This window comes from Lithobates pipiens, unplaced genomic scaffold (genome assembly GCF_037356315.1).
Source record: "Lithobates pipiens isolate NorthernLeopardFrog02 unplaced genomic scaffold, aLitPip1_a1.2 Scaffold_8, whole genome shotgun sequence".
Lineage (NCBI taxonomy): Eukaryota > Metazoa > Chordata > Amphibia > Anura > Ranidae > Lithobates > Lithobates pipiens.
In genome coordinates this window covers 606,097,172-606,124,520 of record NW_027507903.1, presented here as the reverse complement: position 1 = coordinate 606,124,520, position 27,349 = coordinate 606,097,172, and the positions used below count along the sequence as shown (strand labels likewise).

At 45.1% G+C, this 27,349-nt stretch overlaps 1 protein-coding gene across 2 annotated transcripts; it reads left to right on the top strand.

Moving 5' to 3' along the window:
• The first annotated feature begins 504 nt into the window (after positions 1 to 504).
• COPS6 (COP9 signalosome subunit 6) lies at positions 505 to 26,645 on the top strand. 2 transcript variants are annotated; one of them, XM_077470597.1, is made up of 10 exons: positions 505 to 658; positions 4,548 to 4,673; positions 14,935 to 15,066; positions 17,273 to 17,361; positions 19,607 to 19,669; positions 19,753 to 19,800; positions 21,613 to 21,727; positions 23,998 to 24,087; positions 24,198 to 24,298; positions 26,391 to 26,645. In XM_077470597.1, exons 1-10 carry the CDS (start codon positions 604 to 606, stop codon positions 26,529 to 26,531), a joined length of 960 nt encoding a protein of 319 aa, XP_077326723.1. In that variant the 5' UTR covers positions 505 to 603; the 3' UTR covers positions 26,532 to 26,645. The 2 variants fall into 2 exon arrangements, with proteins under 2 accessions (XP_077326723.1, XP_077326722.1); XM_077470596.1 differs by having other exon boundaries at positions 23,995 to 24,087.
• Positions 26,646 to 27,349: the final 704 nt, after the last annotated feature.

Below are 27,349 nucleotides of genomic sequence, written 5' to 3'. Positions count from 1 at the left end.
TACTACAGCTCCCCTAGAGGCAGCCTTAAGACTGTACTACAGCGCCTCTAGAGGCAGCCTTAAGACTGTACCGCAGCGCCCTTAGAGTCAGCCTTAAGACTGTACCACAGCTCCCCTAGAGGCAGCCTTACGACTGTACTCCAGCGCCCCTAGAGGCAGCATAAAGGCTGTACTACAGGGCCTCTAGAGGCAGCCTTAAGACTGTACTACAGCGCCTCTAGAGGCAGCCTTAAGACTGTACTACAGCTCCCCTAGAGGCAGCATAAAGGCTATACTACACGGCCCCTAGAGGCAGCCTAAACAATGCACAGCTGCGCCCCCAGAGCAAGCCTAAGGACTCCACCGCAACACTCCTGGAGAGCGCCGTAAAAATGATACCACTGCGCCCCTAGTGGCAGCCTAATCCCTCAACAACCGTTCTAGAGGCGGCCTGAAAACTGTACAGCAGCCTGAAAACTGTACCGCAGCGCCTCTAGAGGACGCCCCGGAAGAAAAAAAAAATCCGCGCATGTGCAGAACCCACCGCAGTCGCACGCCTGCGCAGATCTCAGCTCTCGCTCCTCGCAGCCGCAGTGACACAGCTCGCCAGCCGGGAGGAGCAAGATGGCGGCGGCGGCTACGGCTCCGAACGGCGGCGGGATGGAGGTGGACGGGGCGGGTGAGTATCTGGGCTGTTGTCTGAGGCGGGAGGAACCCGCTGCGGAGGGTCAGAGGTGGGGGGGCACCAGTGTGCGGTAGAAACGTGTGAGAGGAGGCAATGGCCGCCTCTGGCCCGACTGAGCCTCCCGCTCTGGGTCAGATGGGTGGGCGTGACCTGAACGGCGCACTGTGGTTGGCTGGCGGAGCTGTCAGTCAGCGGTGGAGGGGGGCGTTGCCGTGACGACAGCCGGTGTTATGAATGGAAGGAAGTGGAGTTGTGTGTGATAATAGAGGGGGCCCATACACTGGATTGGGGACACACACTGACACCTGACATTGGCAGGAGCTTACTGACACCTTATGTTCGTCAATTAATAAAACAAATAGTTGAAGAGATGTCCCTGATAATGATGTTGTTGGGGTGAATTATTGGTGCTCCCGGAAACCCCTCTGATCAGATAATATGGCCGCTGTGCCAAGCCCGCTGGAGCTGTGGTATAGGCTTTGGGGGGCGCAAACAAACTGAAAAAACCGCCATCAATTGCCGCCGCCGCCGTGCCCCATGAGACGCCGCCAGTGTGCCTGCCGACTGCACTTACCTGTCTCGGTGAGACAGCTCCTCGGTGTCTACTCTCTTCCCATCCTCTGCTATGATTGGATGCCTGCTGTCCAATCACAGCACCTGTCATTTCAGCCAATCAGGTGACGGGTAACACACCCGAGCACCTGATTGGCGGAGAGGCGGTTTAGTGTTAGGAAAGCGAATATTCGCTTTTCTAACACACAGCTGAGTGACCTGCCTTTTTTGACGCCTATTAGAGCCTATGGCTCCAATCAGGTGCTTCAATAACCACTGCCCCCCCCCCCCCCCCCCCACTGTAATTCAGGTGGCAGCGGCATCCATAGATTTATGCATGCATGAATCTATCTTTTGGTGCTAGAGGGGGCAGCGTCTGTGCATCCTTATGCACGCACCGACACCGGTCTTTAGGCTGCCTCTAGGGGCGATGTGGTGCGGTCTTTAGGCTGCCTCTAGGGGCGCTGTGGTACAGTCATCAGTTGGGCGCGGATGGGGAGGTACTAAGAGGTACTGATAGGCTGCACTGTTGGCGCGACACTGATTGGCTGCCCTGGTGATCAGTGTAGATGTCCCCTGTCACACTTGCCGGTTACCAGCTCTCTCCTCCTCATGCTGTGACAGTGTGTGAGAAACGGACTGCCGATGATCAATGAAGATCCTCCTGTAGATCCACACCTATAGAGTGGCTCTGTTGCCTTGCAAGGTCTTCCTGGAGCCAGCCTTAAACCCTTTTCAACTGGCGGCATGCATATTTGCGGCCTCTCAGCGGGTGTCCTTAAGGCCCCATTCACACATGTACGATCTATCATGGGACTTTGGACATCAAAATCGCATGACAAGTGGCACCCCATTCTCTTCAATGGCACCCGTTCAAATGGGTGGGTCTATGAAAAGGTGCCTGCACTATTTTGATGCGACTTTGATACATAGAATGTAAAGTTGGACCAAAGTCACGCTGCAAAGTCTCACTGGAAATCGTGGTGACTTTGGAGACGTGCTAATGTAATTGGAGCCTTAATGTCGAGCAGCTGCATATATGAGTCTATATGTAAACAGTTTTTACTATTCTACTTGTTAAAAGAAATAAAAATAGTTTAGTGTGCTGAGAGCGCGCGCCCTGCACTCTCTCAGCACAAACCCTAAACTGTCATGGAAAGCTACCGATACATACTTGCAATTGGGAGCTTTCGATCATGTGACAGCCAATCATAGAAGTCACATGATCGAAATGCCCACCTCCGCCTCCTTGCATTTTCGATCCACTCAAAGGGCCAGGAGGTGGTGGCGGTAAAGGGGTTAAAGGGATAGTAAAGCCTCAGTTGTTTTAGGCAGTATTAGCAGCTCATTTAATCAATTAAATCTCTTGAAATGCCTTTAGAAGGCAAGCTCTGTGAAATGTGTGACGCAGCAGTGCCCACCCACAGGGCATAGTGACTACGTGTCACAGAATTCGGGGAAGTCAATGTGCGAGGATCTTCACAAAGTCAGTTTATAATCTTCAAGATTGTTCAGAATACAGTAAACCCCCCTCCATCGTGGTGGGTTATGTTCCAGACCCACCCGGGAAAAGTGAAAAAAACGCGAAATAGAAAGACCCTATTTAAATACACCCTAGGCATGTTACCGCCCCCTCTAACGTCACCACGCTCGGTGCAGTCCACGAGCGAGGCATGCGTTCCATGTTACCACCCCCTCTAACGTCACCACGCTCGGTGCGGTCCACGAGCGAGGCATGCATTCCATGTTACCGCCCCCTCTAACGTCACCACGCTCGGTGCGGTCCACGAGCGAGGCATGCATTCCATGTTACCGCCCCCTCTAACATCACCACGCTCGGTGCGGTCCACGAGCGAGGCATGCATTCCATGTTACCGCCCCCTCTAACGTCACCAAGCTCGGTGCAGTCCACGAGCGAGGCATGCATTCTATGTTACCGCCCCCTCTAACGTCACCAAGCTCGGTGCAGTCCACGAGCGAGGCATGCATTCCATGTTACCGCCCCCTCTAACGTCACCAAGCTCGGTGCGGTCCACGAGCGAGGCATGCATTCCATGTTACCGCCCCCTCTAACGTCACCACGCTTGGTGCGGTCCACGAGCGAGGCATGCATTCCATGTTACCGCCCCCTCTAACGTCACCAAGCTCAGTGCGGTCCACGAGCGAGGCATGCATTCCATGTTACCGCCCCCTCTAACGTCACCACGCTTGGTGCGGTCCACGAGCGAGGCATGTGCACCGCAGCCTCGCTCTGATTCACTGCTACATAACCGCCAAATGGCGAAATATTATCGCAATATCAGAATAACAGGTCCTAATTAAAATAGCGCAATATACCGGGACCGCAAAAACTGAACCGCGATAGAGCGGGGGTTTACTGCAATAGGAGTCAGCTAGGAATAATTATAAAATATACCACGTGAATAATAATTGGCATCAAATGTTAATGGAACAACAATACTGACATAGTGATATAATAAAGTCCACCACGTGAATTATGATTGGCATCAAATATCCGTGGAACAACGTTTCTAAAATATCGTCAGGACAGACGTGTTAAAAAGGAGGAGACTCTTGTGAGGAGACCGCCACCAATTGCATGAAGGCTTACCGGGAATAGTGGACTTAAAGGGGCATATACCTCTTAAGTCAACCAGGCTTGCAGTGATAAACGCCATGTACAATATTTTAACCTTCAACGATCCAGATAATCACAATAGGGACTCTGAACGGCACTGGTCCGCAGATTGTTCTCATAAAGGGGCAAATAGGTTCAGATGGAGAGAGGGATGTCCAGAGAAGTTTCACATACCCACATGTTGAAACCAAGAAATGAAACAATCGTGATATCGTTTTGAGAATGAAAACTAAGAAAAAAAAGATAAAATTGAACCCTCACATTTCTGAAGCAGTCAAAGGCTTAACGAACATAAAAAGATGCAGTAGTGATGGCAGCACTCGACTCAACGTGTTTTGTCTGAAATAGACGTCACCCCAGATGCACTTTAATTGTAGATTAAATCTGCACAATTAAGACCAGTGGTGGGTAAAATGCATGAGGAGGAGGTGGTCGTCTGAAGTGGGGTTTCCTGCAGTTCATCCAAATAATTAGAGTGCCGCCAGCTATTTCTCTCTGGCGGTTTGCAGTGAGAATGAGCCCCTGCTTGGCCTTTGCACCCAGACAGTTAAAAAGGTGATCCAGTATAAGGTCTCGGGAGCAAAAGGAAACCTTGTATATTGCTGTATCATTTATCTGTGAGATGTGCACTGCTTCTATATAGAGTAAACTTGCTGTGTCCTTTTCCTGTAACAGTGTCTTGTTTCTTTACAGTGCTCCCCACCGTGATGGCACAGGGAGTCACGGGCAGCGTGGCTGTAGCGTTGCACCCGCTAGTCATCTTAAATATTTCGGATCACTGGATACGAATGAGATCGCAAGAAGGCCGCCCAGTGCAAGGTAAAACACAAATTTATTAGTGATTGCGTTGGGCCTCATTCAAGGCTGGCTGAATCCTAGGATCCGTCTAAAGCAGCCATTCTCAACCAGGGTTCCTCAAGAGTTTTCTAGGGGTTCCTTGAGCTGTGGCTGGTTGTACTCCCCTCTGATGGTACCTGCATAGGCTTGAGGCTAATGCCACTTAGCAGAGCCACTGCCATGACATCAATGATCTTTTCAGTTGTCTGCAAGAGGGGCATTCTTCCCATTGACCACCAATGTAAGGAGCATTCTTCCCATTGACCACCAATGTAAGGAGCATTCTTCCCATTGACCACCAATGTAAGGAGCATTCTTCCCATTGACCACCAATATAAGGGGCATTATTTCAGCAATGGGAACATACAATCTCCAATCTAAAATATATATATATATTAGTTCCTTCCCCTCCCCCCCCCCCCAAAGATGTATTCTAACCCATGTATTCAATTTCCTGAAGGGTAGATGTGTCTGTATGCCCCAGGGTTTGTGTAAAGCACAGGTGTATGCTTGGAACGCATGCTATCTGCGTTTGGAGTATGCATCCACGCAGGTGCTTTACGCAACCCCCAGCTTCAAACCACATACAGCTGCATCTTTTCATTCAGCTCAGTGGGTGGCTGTACGCGGCAGCAGCGGGTCCCTGGAAAATGACAATGCAGGTGCTGTGTGTATGAGACCCGAATGGCGCCTTACAATCTTATGTACAGTCTTTAGATTCACCCAAAACTGTATGTAACCCTAATTCTGAAAAAAAAAAGTTGTGATCCTGTAAAAATCTACATAGAAACAGAATGTAATAATTTGCAAATCTCCTAAAGCCATATTTTATTCACAATAGAAAACCATATAACATTTTTAAACTGAGAAAATGTACTATTATAAGAAAAAAATAAGGTCATTTTGAAATTGATGACAGCAACATGTCTCAAAATAGTTGGGGTGGTGTCATGTTTAGCACTGTGTAGCATCCCCTCTTCTTTTAACAGCGATCCGTAAATGTCTGGGAACTGTGGAGACCAATCTCTCCTGATTGGCTAACTGGCTTTGACAGCCCCGGGAGCCAATGGTGCCGCTACTGTGTCTCAGCCAATCAGGGGGAAGAGTCCAGGACGGCCGAGGGACTTGTGGACATCGCTGGAAAGAGATGGGGCTCAGGTAAGTATTAGGCGGTCCTGGGTGGGGGGGGGGGCTTCTACACACAGAATGCTTTTTATTCGATTAACTACAACTCCTTTTAACAGTCCTGGGTTTTCTTTGTCGTATTTTTTTTTTTTTTTCCAGGTTGCACCAAATGTTTTTTTTAAATTGGTGAAAGGTCTGGATTGCAGGTAGGCCAGTTAAGCACCTGGACTCTTCTACTATGAAGCCATTCTGTTGCCCTAGATGTAGTATGCGGTTTAGTATTGCTGAAATAGGCAAAGTCTTCCCTGAAAAAGACATTATCTGGATTGGGGCATATGCTGCTCTAAAATCTTAATAAGTCTTTCAGCATTGATGGTGCCTTTCCAGATGTGCAAGCTGCCCATTCCATACACACTAATGCCCCCCCATGCCACCAGAGATGCCAGTTTTTAAACTGAGGGCTCATAACAAGCCGGAAGGTCCCTCCTCTCTTTAGTCCGGGGGACATGGTGCCCATGATTGCCAAAAAGAATGTCACATTGTGATTCATCTGACCACAGAACAGTTTTCTACATTGCAACAGACAACTTTCAATGAGATTTGGCCCTAATAAGACGATGGTGTTTCTGGATCATGTTCAGATATGGCTTCTTCTTTGCATGATAGAGCTTTACTGCGAGCTGTGTTCACAGACAGGGATTTTTGGAAGTATTCCTGAGCCCATGCAGTGATGGCATCACAGAATCATGCCTGTTTTTAATGCAGTGCCGTCTGAGGGCCTGAAGATCACGAGCATCCAATATTGTGTTCTGGCCTTGTCCCTTGCACAGAGATGTCTGCAGATTCTCTGAACCTTTTGACAATGAGGGTTATTTAGGAAAGGCAAATCCACTTTACGCTACAATCGCACTTTCAAGTGCAGTAGCTGTAGATCTGAGGGGGACATGCAAGAAAAAAAATAAAAATTTTGCTTGCACATGATTGGATGATAAAATCAGCAGAGATTCCCCTCAGATCTACAGCGACTGCACTTACAAGTGCATTTTCAAGTGCACTTGTAACGCAGAGTGGATTTCCCTTTAGTAAATCAACCCCAATATGTACTAGAGCTGCACGATTAAGCGTTAAAAAAAAAATTGCATTTTGCAAATTGTATTCAACCCCCCCTCACGGTCTTAAAGCCGCGTACACACGGGCGGACTGTCTGTCCAACTTAGTCCGCCGAAACACATTTCAGCGGACAGTCCGCTCGTGTGTGGGCTTCAGCTGACTTTTTCAGCGTGCAGTCTGGCGGACTAAGTATTTCGGAATTTCCGTAATATTGTCCGTCCAACTTTGGTTTCAGCGGACAATCCGCTCGTGAGTAGGCTAGTTGGACGGACTAAGTATGGCGCATGCTCAGAAAGGATTTACACGGCGGAAGGTTGCATTGCTGTGTATTGGACGTCCTATTTCTAGTCCCGTCATACGTGCTGTACACGTCATCGCGCAAGCTTTCAACGGACTGTTTGTTCATCGTGTGTGGTCAAGTTTGTTCATTCGAAAAGTAGGACGGACTGTCCGTCGGATTGTCTGACGGACTTAGTTGGCCAGACAGTCCGCCCGTGTGTACGCGGCTTTAATCTGACATTTCCATGGTTCATTGCTCAGCACTGAGAGATAAAAAGAAACAATGTATCATTTGGTTCTTTTAGATCAAAGGGATGAACTTTGGTCTGTAAATGAGGTCAGTTTAACTACTTAAAGACCAGCCTTTTTCTGAAACTTGTTGCTTACAAGTTAAAATCAGTATTTTTTTGCTAGAAAACTACTTAGAACCCCCAAACATAATATAAATATATATTAGCAGAGATCCTAGAGAATAAAATGGCGGTCTTTGCAATATTTTATGTCACACTGTATTTGCACAGCGTTTTTTTCCAACGCAATTTTTTGGGAAACAAAATACACTTCAATGATTAAAAAAAAAAGGAAACACTGAAGTTAGCCCAATTTTTTTGTATCGTGTGAAAGATATTACACCGAGAATGGTGAGAGAATCGTGATCTTTGTTCTAAGCAAAAAAAAAAATTGTGGTTCTCATTTTATGCAGAATCGTGCAGCTCTATTATGTACTGTAGATGATGATCTATTTCGATTATTTGCAATTTTACGTTGAGCAACGTTATTCTGAAATTGTTCAGCTTTTTTTGGATGCAGCTTCACAGATTGATGAACCTCTGCCCATCTTTGCTCCTGAGACATACTTTACAAAAGGCAAGTGCACTTGGAAGTTCAGTCACTGTAGATCTGAAATGAGGGGAAGCTCTGCTGATTTATCATCCAATCATGTGCAAGCTAAAATGCTGTTTTTTTTTAAATTTCCTTGCATGTCCCCCTCGGATCTACAACGACTGCACCTCCAAGTGCAAAGTGCATTTGCCTTTTGTACACCACCCCCTCTGACTCTCCAAGATGCTCTTCTACCCAGTCGTGATACTGACCTGTTGCAAAATGTTCTTAGCCCTTGTACACATGGTCGGACAAAGTTGTCGGAAAATCCGATCGTTCAGAACGTGATGACGTTCATTCGTTATGATGGGAATATGTTCAGGCTAGTAGCCAATAGCTTTGGTGTAGGAATTTGGTCTGAGCATGCGTGGCACTTTGTCCGATCGTAATTCTCTACACATGATCGGACAAAGTCTGATCGGATCATGTTGTCGGAAAATTTTATAGCCAAGCTGGAAAACTTGGTCCGTCGGATATTCTGACGGAAACAGTCGGATGGAGCCCACACACTGTCGGATTATCCGACAACACGGTCCGATCGGACATTTTCCGTCAGAATGTCTGACCGTGTGTACAAGGGCTTACAGCTCTTCTTTGTTAGTACCACTTAAAGTGGAGCTCCACCCGAATTACAACTCCTATGCCCTTAGGATTGTCTTGTTGTCTAATTGCAAGATATCCCCCTTACCTTGCTGCTGGCATCTTCTGTCTTTTTCTCTTTTTGAATTTCCTGGTCCTGGAGATTCCGGATAGGGGCGGTGCGGCTGCGGATATGGGCGGGGCTTCAGCGGCAGGTCTGCACTTCCTGTTGGCCGCACTGTCTCCTGGGATCCTTTTTTCAATTTCCCAGGAGTCTGTGCGGCGCCCTGAGTTGTTGTCAGCGCTCGATTTGTTTCATCTGCGCATGCGCGAGATCGGTGATTGAATGGGTGGTGCATGCTGGGATATCAGCAGCACAGTGTCCCGGAAGACAATGCCTGTGGGCTTCACATGCCCACAGGCAAGATGGAAAACGTCAGGAGACGTTTTTATAAAGTGTTTACAATACGGAAAAACGGCAGCAGGAGCCTTAGAAAAAAGCAAAAGTAAGTAAAACAATTATAAAACGTACTCCTTGCCATTTCCCCCCCAAAAAAATAAAAAATAACAGCGGTGGAACCCCGCTTTAAGCCTCGTACACACGATCAGATTGTTGGCAGGGGATTGTCTGTTGACAGACTGTTGTCCTAAAATCTTACCGTTAGTACGCTCTTTTTGACAATTGTTGTCCAACAAATGTTGGATGACATGCTGGTAAATTTTTGGCAGACAATGGTCTGTTGTCAGATTTTCTGATGGTCTGTACACAAGTCCGTCACACAAGTCGAAAGTACAAACACGCTTGCTCAGAATCTGCATCCGAAATTAGCAGAAGGGGCCCAAAGGGTGGCGCTCAAGAGCTGAAATTCCTCGTAGTACGTCACTACATTTGTGTTTGTTGGCCGACAATTGTGTACCGTTAGTATGCAAGACAAGTTCCTGGCACATGCCCTTTGGACAAAAATCAAACGCTCGGTTGGCCAACAATCAGATCGTGTGTACGAGGGCTTTACTGTGCCAGTTTTTTGTTGCCCTGTCCAAACTTTTTTGAGACTTGTTGTTGCCATTGATTTCCAAACGACCTCATTTCTTTCCTTTTTAAAATGGTCCATTTTCTCACATTAAAGGGCTTTTAAACCCTCGTGTTTGTTCACCTTAATACATCCTATGCATTAAGGTGAAAAAACACCTGGCAGTGACCGGCCCCCCCAACCCCGCCGTTTTTACTTACCTGAGCCCTGGAACTTCACCCGGCGGGGACGCCCTGTCTCTCTGCCCGGGCTTTCTCGGCGCTAGATTGATAGCAGCGCAGCCATTGGCTGCCACTGCTGTCAATCAAATTCAATGACGCGGGGGGGGGGGCGGGGTGTGTCATACATTCAGCAGCTATGGATGCCGAATGCTGAACTCGGGAGCGCGCCTGCAAGGTAACCCCCCTGGAAGAGCGCTTCTCTGAGGGGTTATCTGATGTGAGGAGGAGCCGCGAGAGCCACTGGGGGACCTCAGAAGACCAGGTTCGGGGGCAACTCTGTGCACAGTGGAGTTAAGTATGACATGCTTGTTATTTAAAAAAGAAAAAAAGGAACCCTTTACAATCACTTTAAACATTTGATATGTTTTCTGTTGTGAATAAAATACCTGTTTATAAAATTAGCAAATCATTGCATTCTGTTTTCATGTAGATTTTACACAGTGTCCCAAGTTTTTTGGTAATTGGGGTCATAACCTTACAATACTTCATTTCTGGTAAATCTAATAGAGATTGAAAAAAATGCATATCAAAAATAAAATAGTGTTTAGTGTGACTAAAACATGTTTTTTTTTTTTTTTTTAGACGTTTTGAATAGAATGTCTGATGGTTACAACTGCATTTTTAAAAAAAATTTTTTGTAGATTTCCCTTCACTATCTAGGAAACATGATGGGGATTAAAGGCGACATCCCTCTTTGGTCAGTTGCCATAAGAACAGCAATAAAAACCTGCCAGGCTATCCTAAATAATAAAAAAAAAAGTTAACTTTTTTTTACTATTATTCCTCTGACAGGATAGGAGCCACTAAATGCCCTGCAATTCTAGGCATTAGAAGTACAGGGAAGGCGTTCTGTGGATGGAGAAGGAAGGTTATCTGCATTGTCGCCCTTTTTCACCCTCCGACCTCAGTTCCATTTCACAGAGAACTTACCCAATTCTACCCCGAGGTCCCTCCACCTCTGTGTTCATATCACAGGGGCTAAGAAAAGGATATATTGCATCTTCCGTTTGCAGATAAGAGAGAGAGATTTGCTTAAAGTGCATTTCCATTTTTTGCAGCCACATTGGGATAACGCCTACTTTTATATTCCGTTACATGTCCTCATTCAGGCAGAATAACATACAAAATATTTTTTAAAAAAAATGGTAGCTTGTCTTATTATATATATATATTTTTTTTTTTTTGTTTTTTTTTTTGTTTTTTTTTAGATGCCCTATCCTGGACCCTCCCGCAAGGAAAGATCCTGCTTAGTTCTCTTTGTTTATGAGGGGGCTGGGCAACTGTGTTTGTCATTATTACCGCTGTCTGTACTGTGCAGGCAGACCGCCGTTATCAATTGTAACTAATGAACACTGTCTGCCTTAACCACGTCCCGACCGACTCACGCAGATATACTGCAGCAGAAGGGCACGTACAGACCGAATCGCGTACCTGTACATTGCCCTTTAAGAGGTGGCTTGCGGGCGCGTGCCTGCCGGAGCTACGTGAGCATGATCACGGGTCCCGCGGACTCAATACCCGTGATCCTCTCGGGGAGAGGAAGAACGGGGAGATGCTAATGTAAACAAGCATCTCCCCGTTCCGCCTAGTGACGGTGTCGCTGATCAGAGCTCCCTGTAATCCGGAGCGGTGATCAGTGTTGTCGCACACAGCCCCTCCCCCCCCCCCACACAGTTAGAATCACTCCCTAGGACACACTTAACCCCTACAGCGCCACTTAGTGGTTATCCCCTTCACTGCCAGTCACATTTACACAGCAATCAATGCATTTTTAATTGCACTGATCACTGTATAAATTTTAATGGTCCCAAAATCACGCCGAAAGTGTCCTATCTGTCCGCCATAATGTCGCAGTCACAGTAAAAATTGCTGATCGGCGCCATTGGTAATAGAAAAAAAGTTATTAATAAAAATGTCATAAAACTATCCCCTATTTTGTAGACACTATAATAACTTTTGTGCAAACCAATCAATAATCGCTTATCGTGATTATTTTTGGTAAAAAAAAAAAAAAATTTAGAAGAATACGTATCGGCCTAAACTGAGGAAAAAATGTTTTTGTATATATTTTTGGGGGATATTTATTATAGCAAAAAGTTAAAAAAAAGGCTTTTTTTTCAAAATTTTCACTATTTTTTCTTTGTTTATAGCACAAAAAATAAAAACCACAGAGATGATCAAATACCACAATAGAAAGCTCTATTTGTCGGGAAAAAAGGACGTCCATTTTGTTTGGGAGTCACGTCACGCAGTGCCAAATCGCAAAAAGTACTCTGGTCTTTGGCCAGCCAAATGATCTGGGGCTGAAGTGGTTAAGGGGCCGTACACACAGGCCAAATATTGGGCGGCATCAGCCTTTTTCAATAGAAACCAGCCAACATTTGGCCTGTATGTGCTGCAGCCGGGCCAACAGAAGCCGGGTGTTCGGGTGGCTTCCATTGAAGGGGCATGACCAAAAAAAGGACTGCCGATCGGCATCTGATCAGCTCTCTCAGCCAATGGCTGAGAACACTGACCGGTGTGTTCTGGAGGGGGGGGGGTGCTTTTAGAGCACAATAGCTCAACAAGGCAGATCGCTGTCCTAACATTGCAATGCTAGTACAGCGGCTCCTCTTGAGCTCTTCAGTTTTGTTTTGTTTTTTACCTTCAGCCCGCTGGGTTGAAAGAAAAAAAACTTTTAGTGTGTATTAGGCTTAGGGCCTCTTGCACACGGCATAAAAAAATAAAAAGTGATGAAAAGCCAGTACCGACGCCAGAAAAAAGCTGCTGTAAAAACGAGCTTTTTGGCTTTAGTGCGCATTTAGCTGCGCTAACCTTTAGCAGCTTTTCTCTGCCCTCTTCCATTTTTCACTCCCAGATTCAATTAATACAGCTTAAAAACGCTTGACGCGGCTTAACGCTGTATACATCGTTAACACGCGTTTAGCTGTGTCAGGCGTCTTTACAGCTGTAACACTGCTGCTCCTGAGCACGCTGGCCCTGGGGGTTTTCTGCAGCTTGAAATCGCATCAAACAGCGGCTTAGAGCTCCTAAAAACCTTTGTATGCATGGACACTTAGAATATCATAGAGAGGCCTTTTTAAGCTGTAAAAAACAAAACAAAAAAAAAAACCTAAAATCAGCAGGAAAAACGCAGTGTGCATGAGGCCTAAGAATGGGACACAGATGCTGTCTTGCATTGTATGTGAGTGAGGACAGACTTGGGACAGGCTCACTGTAACATTGTTCAAAAAAACAATGTAGTCAGCCATGACACCTTCTGAGAAACGTCTAACGCTAAGGCACATTTCCTATTCGGCATAGGCATGCTATGTGAATGGGAACACGTAAACCTAAAGTGGCGTTTTCTCAAATTTGCAAAAAGTGGAAATATGCTTTACATATATAAGGGGGGTAGGGGCAGATGGCAAAAAAATTGCTCCTAGACAGATTTTAAAGAGGAGGACCGCACCACCACTGCAAAAATTAAAAGCCAGCAGCTACACATACTGCAGCTGCTGACTTTTAACCACTTTCCGCCCGGCCTATAGCAGATTGATGGCCGGGAAGTGGTTCTGTTATCCTGTCTGGGCGTCATATGATGTCCAACAGGATCACATGCCGTGGCGCGCAGCGGCGATTGGCGGCTCTCCCTGTCGGGGGGGGGGGGGGGCCTGTACTGATAATTAGCACGTTGATTATCAGCACAGTCCCCATCAGATGTGCCAATAAGCTGCCAACCTGTGCCCAATGGCTGCCAGTCAGTGCCCCTTAATGTCTCTCAGTCCCCACCACAGTGCCAATCAGAGCCCACCACAGTGCCCAGCAGTAACACCTGTCAGTACCTCATCATCAGTGCTGCCCATCAGTGCCATCTATTAGTGTCCACCAGTGCAGCCTATCGTTGCCCATCAGTGCAGCTTATCGTTGCCCATCTGTGCTGCATATCAATGCCCATCAATTCTACATATCAGTGCCGCCTCATCAGCGCCCATCAGTAAAGGAGAAAACAACGTTTTATAACAGAAACTAAGAAAAACGTTTTTTTTTTCCCAAAATTTTGGTATTTTTTTAGTTTGTTTAGCAAAAAATAAAAAACCCCAAAGGTGATCAAATACTACCAAAAAGAAAATGATAAAAATTTAGTTTGGGCGGTGTTGCATGACCGCGTAATTGTCAGTCAAAGTGCGACAAAGCTGAAAATGTCCTGGGCAGGTAGGGGCGAAAGTTTCTGGTATTGAAGTGGTTAATAATAGGACACTTACCCATCCTGGAGTCCAGCGATGTCGGCACCACAGCTGATGTTTCCATCAGCTGTCGGGTGCTGCCGCCATTGCCAGTAAGGGAACTCAGCAGTGCGGCATTACGGCTTCATGCCGGGTCCCTACTGCGCATGCGCGAGGCACCACTGTGCATCTGCTACTGGCCCGGGGGCGGGGGAAGGAGGAGGGAGCTGAGCTGTGGTGTAATTCGCCGCGGCCCGGTCTCACAGAAGTGGGGACAGGAAACCTGTCTAAAGACAAATGAGAGGAGGTTCCACTTTTGGGTGGAACTCCACTTTAAGATGTCCTAATCTCTGTTCCTGTATTATATCTAAATAGATTCCCTCATGTCTGGCTAACCTAATGAATCCGTTCATCCAAAACGAGTTTTTCTTATTTGGGTAATTGCTGGAATGTTGAATTGCCCGCTCACATTTGTATCTCTTAGTGACACCATGGGTGAAATCTACACAGTTTGACCGCCATTTGCTCCCATTACAAGGGGGTCCCATGTTTCCTGTCAGATTACTTTTATTTTTATATTCTGGGGAATGTAAAGGGAGATACAAGAGTCTTTGGTAAAGGGCACCAAGCAGGAATTCTGCTGGGGTCCCTGTTGGTGTCCACAAAAGATAAAGCAGTGCAGCAGGCTATTTACCCCAGCCAGATTTTATCCATAAAAGCCGGTCTGTCTTTGCTTTCCTATCCCTTTATCATGTTATCTGTCCGCTGTGTCGGCTGCTCTGTACTCAGGTGTCTTTTATCTCTTCCACAGTGATCGGAGCTCTCATTGGGAAGCAGGAGGGAAGAAATATAGAAGTAATGAACTCGTTTGAGCTGCTTTCTCAGAACACCGAGGACAAGATCATCATCAATAAGGAATATTATTACACTAAGGAGGAGCAGTGTGAGTGGAGATGCCTCTGAGTAGGGGGTAAAAAAAGGGTAATTCCTTCTTTTACACCCAAAAAAATAAAGATGAATTTCCAACATCCTCCCCACTCCGCCAGTATCTGCCAGCCACTTAAGGGCCGAGACTCTTTTTGAGATTTGTTGTTTACAAGTTAAAAACTATTTTATTTTTTTTACTAGAAAATTACTTGGAACCCCCAAACATTATACATTTTTTTTTTCTAACACCCTAGAGAATAAAATGGCGGTCGTTGCAATACTTTGTCACACCGTATTTGCGCAGCATTCTTTTTTTTTTTTTTTTTTTTTTTTAGAAAAAATACAGTTTTTTAAATTAAACAATAAGACAACAGTAAAGTTAGCCCAATTCTTTTTTTTATATTGTGAAAGATAATGTTACTCCGAGTAAATTGATAACCAACATGTCACGCTTCAAGATTGCACCCGCTCGTGGAATGGCGACAAACTTTTACCCTTAAAATTCTCCATAGGCAACGTTTAAAAAAATTCTACAGGTTGCATGTTTTGAGTTACAGATACTAGAATTATTGCTCTCGCTCTACCGATCACAGCGATACCTCGAATGTGTGGTTTGGACACCGTTTTAATTTGTGGGCACTACTCACATATACGTTCGTTTCTGCATGCGAGCTCGGCGAGACCAGGCGAGTTTACATTTTTGTTTTTTCCTTATTTATTTTACCTTTTTTATTTATTTTTACACTGTTATTTAAAAAAAAAAAAGTGTCACTTTTATTCCTATTACAAGGAATGTAAACATCCCTTGTAATAGAAAAAAAACATAACAGAACCTCTTAAATATGAGATTTGGGGTCAAAAAGACCTCACATCTCATATTTACTCTAAAATGCAATAAAAAAATAAATATAAAATAAAAATGGCACTTTAAGAGCTATGAGCGGAAGCAACGTTTTGATATCGCTTCCGCCCTGCAGTGTCATGGAGATGGGTGGGGAACATCTTCCCCTCACTCGTCTCCATACCACAGAGGAGAAAGGACCTGACCGCCTCCACGGCTGCCGGCGGCTCTGGTAAGCGTCGGAGGGCACCGGAGTGCGGTGGGAGGGTCGTCACCGATTAAAAGTGATCTTGCGGTGGCATATATCTGCGCGCGGCGGTCCGGAAGTGGCTAGAGCAGCATAATGCGGCAATCATTCATCAGCATGGTCTTGAGACCTTGCTGACCAATGAGTCTCTACTTTCTTACAAAAAAAAAAACTGCTATCCATTGGTATTGTGCTGCTACATTGTCTCTAGGGCTGTGTATAGAGTTAAAAAAAAATGTACAGATCGGTACACTGGCAGACATGGGTGGTGGAAGACTGTTAGCACAGCAGATAACAGGGACTGTATGATTGGGAGGGTGTTGGAATTCATTGTTTGTTTTTTGGTGTACAGGTGGAATTGCCCATTAAAGTAGATCTATACCCTAGGTCAGTGATGGCAACCCTTGGCACCCCAGATGTTTTGGAACTACATTTCCCATGATGCTCCTGCACTCTGCAGTGTAGTTGAGCATATTGGGAAATGTAGTTCCAAAACATCTGGGGGGTGCCGAGGTTCTCCATCACTGCCCCAGGCGCTGGCCACTGGGCTAGTTCCACTTTAATGGGGAGGTTTAGTACTGCTTTAATGCAAGGGGTAGGTCAAAAACTATTTAATAATTTTTTTAAATCCTCCTCACTATGCAGCATTCTTTTACATGTGGCGAAAACGTTTGCACAGCACTGTACTTTTACTACATTCCGAAAGCCAGACTCTAAGACCTCTTTCACACTGGGGAGGTTTTCATGCGCTTTAGCACTGGAAATAGCCCCTGCTAAGCACCTGAAAACCACCTCCCGTTCATTCTAGTGTGACTTTTCACACTCGGCGGTGCACCTGCGGCACGTTATGAAAAGTCCTGCAAGCAGCATCTTTGGGGCGAGTTGGAAGTGCTGTATACAGCGATCCCAAAATGCCCCCCGCCCGTTGAAATGAATGGGCAGCTCTTTCAAAGCACCTTGAAAGCTTTTGGGGTTGAAAAAGCGCCCCACTAGCGTCTGAAAAGCAGCGCAAAAGTGCCCCTTAAACCGCTCTAAAGCGCAGCTAGAATGAGCGGGCGCTGTGTGTGAAAGGGGTCTAAATGATCCAACAGATTCTCCTCTCCTGAATTTTTATATATTTTTTTTTCTGATTAGTTAAACAGGTGTTTAAAGAAATGGAGTTCTTGGGCTGGTACACAACCGGAGGACCTCCAGATCCATCCGACATTCATGTCCACAAACAGGTAAAGGTTTACTTTTAGATGGTTAATAAAAATTGGGTTTTATTTAGAAAGCACTGACTTCTCTTCTCAAAGATCTTTAAATCTGTTTATCTAAAACATAGGTACTTTAGTGGCAGAAACAGAAAAGAGATGGAGTGCAACCGACTTATGCAACACCTCCTGGCACCATTAATACAATGAAAGATTTGTTTATTAAAACGCTCATAAAATAGTTTAAATCACAGGCATATCACGAAGTCCTAATTACAAAGTCCATGAAGTCATTGTAAAGTGTTTGTTATTTTATTAGAAGAAAAACATTTTTTTTTATACTTGCTTCCTCTATGTAGTGATTTTGCACAGGGCAGCCCAGAGCTTCCTCTTCTGCGATCATAACTCCTCCCTCCTGTTGAGTGCCCCCCCAGCAATCAGCTTGCTATGGGGGTACCCCAGCCGAGCTGCAGCTCTGTATATCTATTCAGACACGGATCTGCAGTTTGGCCCCGGCCCCTCTATTTCCGGATTTATTAACTGAGTTTGGCAGCAGCAGGAGCTAATGGTGCTGCTGTGTCTCAGCCAATCAGGAGGGTGTGTCCCGGACGGTCGAGGCACTTGTGGACATCAAAAATTTTTGTGTAAAGTTGCGCTAAACATACGTAAAAACCTGTGATATAGCTTATAAAAATGAATCATAAATCCAGAATCAAAAATACGCCATGTAGGATACCCTAAGGCCCATATTCAATCTAAGTCCACACAGGTAAGAGACTATGATTGTAATTCTAGTCCCCAAAAATACAGAAAACAAGGAAATCAGTCTTTCTTAATTTGAAAGTTTGGTAAAACATCCAAGTCTTGCCAATATCTCTTCCTGAACAGAAAAAGATGGACTCCAAACAGACGGAGTCGTTAGCGCTGGCAGAAACCAACCCTCTGCAGGGATTCCGGGTGCACGCTCCGCTCTCACAAGCCGCTGGGGGCGTCAACACGTGTAGACCTTCCGAGGATTTCCGACAAGAGCCGATAATTTCCGGGAAACCAGCCGATTGACCTTCCTCCCTCTCGGTTTACACTAGGAAGATGGACAGGATGGCCACCCAATCACTACTAATTTCCGGTTTGGAGAACTCTCCGATATACAGACATATGCGGAGGTTCCTCAATACGCGAACCTATAGTAAAACATAAGACGCTAGGGCCACCCTGCCACGAGCGAAAGGGAGGGGGGCGGGGGAAACGGGCTCAATCAGCAAATTTATTTAGTTAAAAATACAGCAGATCAAAGGTATGAACCATCATGGCCAAATTACAAAAAATATTATAAGCAAAAAAAGAAAAAAAACTAAAAAAAAAAGGTTATGTTAGGAACAAATATACACCCGTGCTAGGGGATACTCTAAACGTGGTGGTATCAGCATAAACAGCCCGACATGTTTTGTAATACCTTACGTCCTTACGAACTTGTGGACATTGCTGGACAGAGCAGAGATGGGGCTCAGGTAAGTATTGGGGGGGGGGGGGGCGGCTGCTGCACACAGAAGGCTTTTTATCTTAATGCATAGAATGCACTTTTTAAGTTGGTGATCCTCCAGCAGAGGTTGTGTGTCCAATCCCTTGGTGGAGGATCTGGAGAACTCCTCCAGTCAGTGATCCTCCAGCAGAGGTTGTGTGTCCAATCCCTTGGTGGAGGATCTGGAGAACTCCTCAAGTCAGCGATCCTCCAGCAGAGGTTGTGTGTCCAATCCCTTGGTGGAGGATCTGGAGAACTCCTCAAGTCAATGATCCTCCAGCAGAGGTTGTGTGTCTAATCCCTTTGGTGGAGGATCTGGAGAACTCCTCAAGTCAGTGATCCTCCGGCAGAGGTTGTGTGTTCAGTTCCTTGGTGGGGGATCTAGAGCATGGGTGCTCAACCTGTGGCCCTCCAGCTGTTGCTGAACTACAAGTCCCATCATGTCTTTGGGTGTCATGCTTGTAATTGTCAGCCTGAAAAGCCTTGTGAGACTTGGTAGTTCTGCAACAATTGAAGGGCCACAGATTGAGCACCCATGCTGTAGACCACCACCCACCCCCCCCAAGGGATTGGACATATGACCTGACCTGTTGGAGGAGAACTCTTCAAGTCAATGTTCCTCCAGCAGAGGTCATGGGATCAGTTATGGTTATGTGCCAACCCTCCCCTTTTGTAAGTCCATCTTTTTCCTTGTGTTAGGTGTAACATCATCAGAATCATGTGAACACTGTAATAAAACGATTTTGTTTTCTCCAGGTTTGTGAGATTATTGAGTCGCCGCTCTTCCTGAAGTTAAACCCAATGACAAAGCATACAGATGTAAGCATCCCAATCTACCCATATTCTGCTTCCATTTTACTCTGGATTATTACTTCTTCCTAATACCTTCTCTTCTCTCACAGCTTCCAGTCAGCGTTTACGAGTCGGTGATTGATATTGTGAATGGCGAGGTGAGTCGAGTTTCCTCGGTGGCTGATACTCTGAATGCCCAAATGTTTTTATAATGTGCATGTCTGGAAAACTCAAAATAAAAGAAAAAGATACGGTACAGCTTTGCAATACTTGCACATTTCCCTACGTTTCCAGGCCAATTATTTGCTTTCAGCGCTGATGCACTTTGAATGACAATTGCGCGGTCATAAAACGCTGTACCCAAATTAATTTTTTATCATTTTTTTCCCCCAAATAGAGCTTTCTTTTGGGGGTATTTGATCACCTGTGCAATTTAATTTTTTTTTTTAAAGAATGTAAAAAGACCAAATGTAAAAAACATTTTATTTTGTTATAAAATTTTAAAACAGGTAATTTTTGTCCGTCATTGATGTACACTGATGAGGTGGCACTGATGGGGGAAATGAAATGAGATGGACCATCAGTAGCTAAAAATAAAAAAAACACAGAGGTGATCAAATACCACCAAAAGAAAGCTCTACTTGTGTGAAAAAAAATGATATCAATTTTAATTTGGGTAGAGTTTCATAAATAATTGCCAGTTAAAGTAGTGCAGTGCTGAATCGCAAGAAATGCCTTGGTCATGAAGAGGGGGGGAAGCTTGCGGAGCTCAGGTGGTTAAAGCTTACACAGGGCATCTTCTCTTCACTGGCAGCAAGGGAGAAAAGGAAAGGTGAGTATGTGCCGCTGTGGAGGGGGGGATATTAAGCAAAACTGTTGCTTTGCTGTGGAAGGGTAAAGCACACATTCACTTTAACCACTTGCCTACAGGGCCCCCCCCTTCATGCCCAGGCCATTTTTCAGCTTTCAGTGCTGTTGCAATTGCTTGGTCATGCTACACTGTAACCATGTGAATTTTTTTTTTATCACTTTCTTCACACAAATAGAGCTTTCTTTTGGTTGGATTTTTATTTTTTTACTAAAAAAAAGACCAAAAATTTTGGAAAAAAAAAAAGTTTAATTTTTCTCCTTCACTGATGAGGCGGCAATGATGAGGAGGCACTAATATTCTGCACTTATGGGCACTGATAGGTGGCACTTATAGGCGGCACTGACTGGCATCACTAATGGGCTCTGATTGGTGGGCACTGATTAGTGGCACTTCTGGCACTCTAATGTGATGAGGGCACTGATCATCAGTGCCCTCATTACATCTTTACTGTCCCCTGCGAGGAGACACTCTGTTGGTGTCCGTCATCACCATGTTTACATGTGACCGACTGGTCACAGGGTTAAAGAGCCACGTTAGTGGCTCTTTACGGAGATCGGGGTTGCGCCGTGTCCTAGCAAAAGGGCGTGAGCGCATTCACCACGCCCCTGCGGGCGCATGGGAGCAGCCGTTCCGTTGCGCTGCCATATGACGTCAACCCAGAGCGAGAGCCGCACTGCCTCTCCGTCATTTGACGGTGGGTGGGTGGCTGGCAAGTGGTTAAGGGCTCAAACACGAGTGGCCCGGAGGTCATGTCCCCTGATTGTCCACCTAAAGAAGAGTTTGCAGCAGCTCAGGGCTGTACACATGATGACAGAGATGCCTTGTGACCATGGCAGAAAAGAAGCTGAATGTCACGTTTTGGTGGGGCAGTACAGCTTCCAAATGCTCATTTAAGCCAATGCCTCCACTGCAGATTGCATTTCAGGAGGAGCGACAAGAGCTGCCACACGTGAAACTAAGCCCCCTAAAGTATACAGCAAAGCAAAACTCCTATTTGAATTTTTAGTACATTTGTATCATTCAATGGCAAAACAGCAATATAAAAATATTGAAAACAAAAAAATGTCTTTTTCAAATGGCTGCCATCTGTTCCTTTCAGGCCACAATGCTTTTAGCTGAACTTCCATACACTTTGGCAACAGAAGAAGCCGAAAGAATCGGAGTTGACCATGTGGCCCGAATGACAGCAACAGGGAGCGGAGAGAACTCAACAGGTGAGGAATAGGCGGTAAGCTAGGAAAGCAAGGTGCAGGTACACACGGGGGGGAGACTTACTAAAACTGGTGCAGCCGTGCATAGTAACCAATCGCCTTCAAACTTCAGCTTGTTCAATTAAGCTTTGACAATAAGGCCCCTTGCAGACTATGCCAAACTGATCTGCCTGGTCAGCGAGGGATCCGTCCGCTGATCCCTGAATGACAGGTCCATGTCTGCTGACTGTGCAGAACATACACAGCCCGTTGTTCTCTATGGGGCAGTCAGATAGAAACGGACTGCTTGTCTGTTTCCAACAAACTGTCATCCAGTCATCCCCATCCATCTTTTAGTGGACAGGATTGGATTGGATGCCAGTGGGTGTCAGCGGACACATGGCTGCTGATAATCTACCGCTCCATAGAGAACATTGGAGGGTCCGATCAAGTCCGCCAGAAAAACTGACAGGTGGACCCAATCGGTCTGTCAGTGTGAAAGGGGCCTGAATTGAAGCTGCACCAGATTATGTTTGCTCCAGCCCCCCCCCCCCCCGTGTGACAAGAAGATCACGGCTACCTGACCATCACACCTACACTTTACAATTAGAATTATGTGGACTCCCCTCCGGGTCAGGTGGTTCCATTGAAGGGTACTGATAGATCTACAACATACAAAGACGTTTTAGACAATCATGTGCTTCCAACTGTGGTAACAGTTTGGGGGAAGGTCTTTCTCTGCTCCAGCATCACTGCCCCAGTGTAAACTTTTAGCTCCATAAAGACATGGTTTGGTGTGAAGAAATCTGGGTGGCCTGCAAGGAAGCCCTGGCCTCAACTCTCCAGAACACCAACTGCAAGCCAGGTCTTCTCATCCAACATCAGTACCTGACCTCACAAATTCTTTTTCATTGAATGGACACAAATCACCAGAGACAGTCTTCAAAATCTTGTGAAAAGCCTTCCCGGAGGAGTGGAGTTTAATGCAGAAAATGTGGGGAGGGGGAATCATCGCATGCTCTTTTGAAATTGGAGGTCCAGTAAGCTCATGTGATGGTCACAAGTGTTCAGCCATAAAGTGTGTACATGTTACAGTGGAAACCCTCACCTATGCCCAGTGAGGTGATTGGCCAACAGAGATGAGACAAATCCTCCTATATAAGTTGTACCTGTTTATCTAAAGCTGTCTGTCCCCTACATCAGTGGTCCTCAATCATGTCCTCAGGGCCCACTAACAGGCCAGGTTTTATGTATTACCTTGGGGAGATGCAGACTAGAATACCGCAATCATTGAGCAGCAAATGATATCACCTGTCATGTATTTCAGTTATCTTGCAAACCTGGCCTGTTAGTGGGTCCTGAGGACGAGGTTGATGACCACTGCTCTACATCCATTCAAAGTGCAGAATTTTATACAGGATCTCTCTGTTCAGAAAAGCAGGGGGCAGGGAGCTGCACTTAACCTCATTGAGGAGCCCTCTGAGAGCTGATTGGAGAGAAGGAACACCCCCGCCCCCCCCCCCCCCTGTTCACACAGGAACAGAGGTGAGGATTTCAACCACAGGCTGTGTGCTGGAGCTCCTTCCCCATCATCATTTTTCTTTTGGTGTCAGAAAATTTGTCAGAAGTGACTGATAGAAGAGGAAAGAGGATAGAAGAGGAGGTAGGCAGCAGACAGAGATGACCCTTAGGGGCTGATTTACTAAAATTGGAGAAGGCAAAATCTTGTGCAGCTCTGCATAGAAACCAATCGGATTCCAGGTTTTTTTTTTTGTTTTGTTTTTTGTCAAAGCTTAATTGAATGAGCTGACGTTAGAAGCTGATTGGCTCCCATACACAGCTGCACCCAATTTTGCACTCTCCCAGTTTTGGGAAATCGACCCCTTAAGCTGACCATACACCATACAATTTTCTTATTCAATTTCCTTTAGATTTACCTTCAACTGTGTAGTACAAGGGCCTGCATGATTGCACACAAACTGAAAGTGTTCAGATTTGACCTCCATATTCTATGGTTTTGGTAAATCTAAAGGAAATCTATAGAAGACAATTTAGAGAAACTATTACTATTGTGAGTTTTTTGATTGCATTATATGAGTGGCACGATTTGCGCAGGACTCCTTTTTCTATTATAAGAAAATTGTATAATGTATGGCCAGCCTTAGTGCTCTGGATTGAGACAAGTACACACTATAGAGGGATATGCTTTGTTCATATTTCACGTCAGAGGTTTATAATCACTTTAAATGAAGTAATCGGTTTCTTTTATGAGTTCCATTGTGTGCTTTTAGTAGCGGAACACCTCATCGCCCAGCACAGTGCGATTAAGATGCTTCACAGCCGAGTCCGTCTCATTCTGGAGTACGTTCGAGCGGTGGAAGCAGGTAACTGGAATTTGTTTCTGTTGGGCAACTTGCTATGAGTTTTCTCCACAGTTCATTTATGGCATTTATGGTCTTTTTTTTTTTTTTTTTTTTTTTTTTTGTTCCTCCAGGAGAGGTTCCCTTCAATCATGAGATTCTCCGGGAGGCTTCTGCTTTGTGTCATTGTCTCCCTGTACTCAGCACAGACAAATTCAAGACAGATTTTTATGATGTAAGTCTAATAATGAAGTGAATTATTTCTTCGTGTTTATATTTTTAGCCCTGATCACTGTCTTAGTGTCATTGGTTCCCACAAAGAGTCAGATTGTCCAACGCTATATCACAGTCTTGCTATCGGTCGCTGGCCCCCGCCATTAATAGTATAAAAAATAAATAATTCCAGTATGTATCCCATTGTTTATAGACTCTATATAACGTTTTGTGCAAACCAATCAATATGCGCTTATTGGGATTTTTTTTTATTTATTTTTTTGCTGGTGGTCATTTTCTATTTATTTTAATGAGGACATCTTATAGAGTACTGCAGGGGGACAGCTTTGAATTGAAGTGGAGTATGGCATCAATAGCTTTTTTTTTTAAATTATTTTTAAAAAGGCGCTTCACTTTTTTTTTTTTTTTGGAGGGGCCTTACACCTGCCCGGTGTGGTCCTGCTGTGCTTTGGGCAAAGTGCAGCAAACAGGGTTTCCTGATGGTTTCCCATAGGCTTCAATGATGTCTCGCAGTTTCAGAATGCGCACCAAAGATGCACCATGCAGGATTTTTTTTGTGCGCTTTCTGAAACCGCACCAAAACTGCGGGACCATGAGAAAGCACAGCTACACTGGGGTGGGAGAACCTCTGGGGGAATCTAGGATGGAAAAGGACCTGGGGGGTCCTAGTAGATGATAGGCTCAGCAATGTCAAGCTGATGCTAACAAAGCAAACAAAATATTGACATGAATTAAAAAGGGGATTAACTCCAGAGATAAAATGATAATTCTCCCTCTCTACAAGACTCTGGTCTGGCCGCACATGGAGTATGCTGTCCAGTTCTGGACACCGGTCCTCAGGGAGGATGTACCGGAAATGTACAAAGAAGGGCAACAAAGCTAATAAAAGGGTCTGGAGGATATTAATTATGAGGAAAGGTTGTGAGCACTGAACTTATTCTCTCTGGAGAAGAGATGCATAAGAGGGGATATGATTTCAATATACAAATACCGTACTGGTGACCCCACAATAGGGATAAAACTTTTTTGCAGAAGGGAGTTTAATAAGACTCATGGCCACTCATTAAAATTAGAAGAAAAGAGGTTCAACCTTAAACTACGTAGAGGGTTCTTTACTGTAAGAGCGGCAAGTATGTGGAATTTCCTTCCACAGGCGGTGGTCTCAGCAGGGAGCATTAATAGCTTCAAGAAACTATTAGATAAGCACCTGAACAACCACAACATACAGGGATATACAATGTAATACTGACATATAATCACACACATAGGTTGGACTTGTGTCTTTTTTCAACCTCGCCTACTATGTAACTATGTAGCCCGCAGGCTAGCTGTACTTTAGCAAAATTGCAGCGGGGCAGTGTGAAGCCGCCCTTATTGTTGACCAGAGTTCTGCTTTAACTTAAAGCTGGAGTCCGTATTTTTTATTTTTTTTTTTTAAAGCCAGCAGCTACAAATACTGCAGCTGCTGACTTTTAAAATAATGACACTTACCCGCCCATCGCGCCCGCGATGTCGGCACCCGAAGCCGATCTCTCGATCGTCTCTCGGGTGCTGCGGCCGCCATTTTGGCTATGGGAATCAGGAAGTGGAGCCTTACGGCTTCATTTCCCGGTTCCCTACTGCGCATGCGCGAGTCGCGCTGCGCAATAAGGACGGTCCCCGCTGCCTCTGGGATCCGTGTGTTTCCCAGCAGACAGCGGGGGACCTTCGGAAAGGGGCATAGATATCTGCGGAAAGGGGCGTATATTCTGCAGATAGCTATGCCGGAAGTGGGTGCAGATACCTGTACTGTACAGGTACCTGCACCCCCCTCCCCCCTGAAAGGTGCCAATTGTGGCGCCGGAGGGGGGGAGGGTTCCAATGAGCGGAAGGTCCACTTTAGGGTGGACCTCCGCTTTAATTTTTTGCAAGTGTCATTCGAGTTTACCTAATTTTTTTTCCCTCCTTTCTCTAAAGAGAGCTAAACAATTGCGTAATGATCAGAGCGTTTACCAATTGCACACAGAGTCCTGCCATCAAGCGATGTTCACATTATGGCTTCCAAATATCATTTTGCGTATGGCTAGAACTAAGTCTTTTGTCTTCATTTCCAGCAATGCAACGACGTGGGCTTGATGTCCTACCTGGGAACCATCACCAAGACGTGCAACACCATGAACCAGTTTGTCAACAAATTCAATATCTTGTACGACCGCCAGGGGATTGGAAGGAGAATGAGAGGCCTCTTCTTCTGAATCGTCCTCTGATGGAAGCAATGTTTTCTGTGACTAGTATGGACTTTAAGAAAAAAAAAGCAACATTTGCTCTGTTATGTTATTGTTATTATAGGAAATAAATGAGTAAAAGTATATCGCGTACGTTCATGCTATTATATTGTTACGGTGCATTGATCTTTGACCAATTTGCAGCCAAAGGACCAGGCCCTTTTTGCGATTCAGCACTGCGTCGCTTTAACTGACAATTGCGCGGTCGTGCGACGTGGCTCCCAAACATAATTGGTGTCCTTTTTTTCCCACAAACAGAGCTTTCTTTTGGTGGTATTTGATCACCTCCTGCGTGTTTTATTTTTTGCGCTATAAACAAAAATAGAGCGACAATTTTGAACTTTTTGCTATAATAAATATCCCCAAAAAAATCTAAAAAAAAAAAAAAATTTAGGCCGATACGTATTCTTCTACATATTTTTGGTTAAAAAAAAATCGCAATTAGCGATTATTGATAGGTTTGTGCAAAAGTTATAACGTTTACAAAATAGGGGATCGTTTTATAGCATTTTTGTTAATATTTTTTTTTTACTAGTAATGACCAGTGATTTTTATTTTTTATTTTTATTTTTTTATTGTGACTGCGACATTATGGCGGACACATCGGACATTTTTGGGACCATTGTCATTTATACAGAAATCAATGCTATTTAAATGCATTGATTCCTGTGTAAATGACACTGGCAGTGAAGGAGTTAACCACTAGGGGGCAGTGTAGTGTTATGTATGACGTTATGTTTTTTTTTTTGTAGGGGCGTGGCCTGGCATGTGACGTCACTGATCGTCCT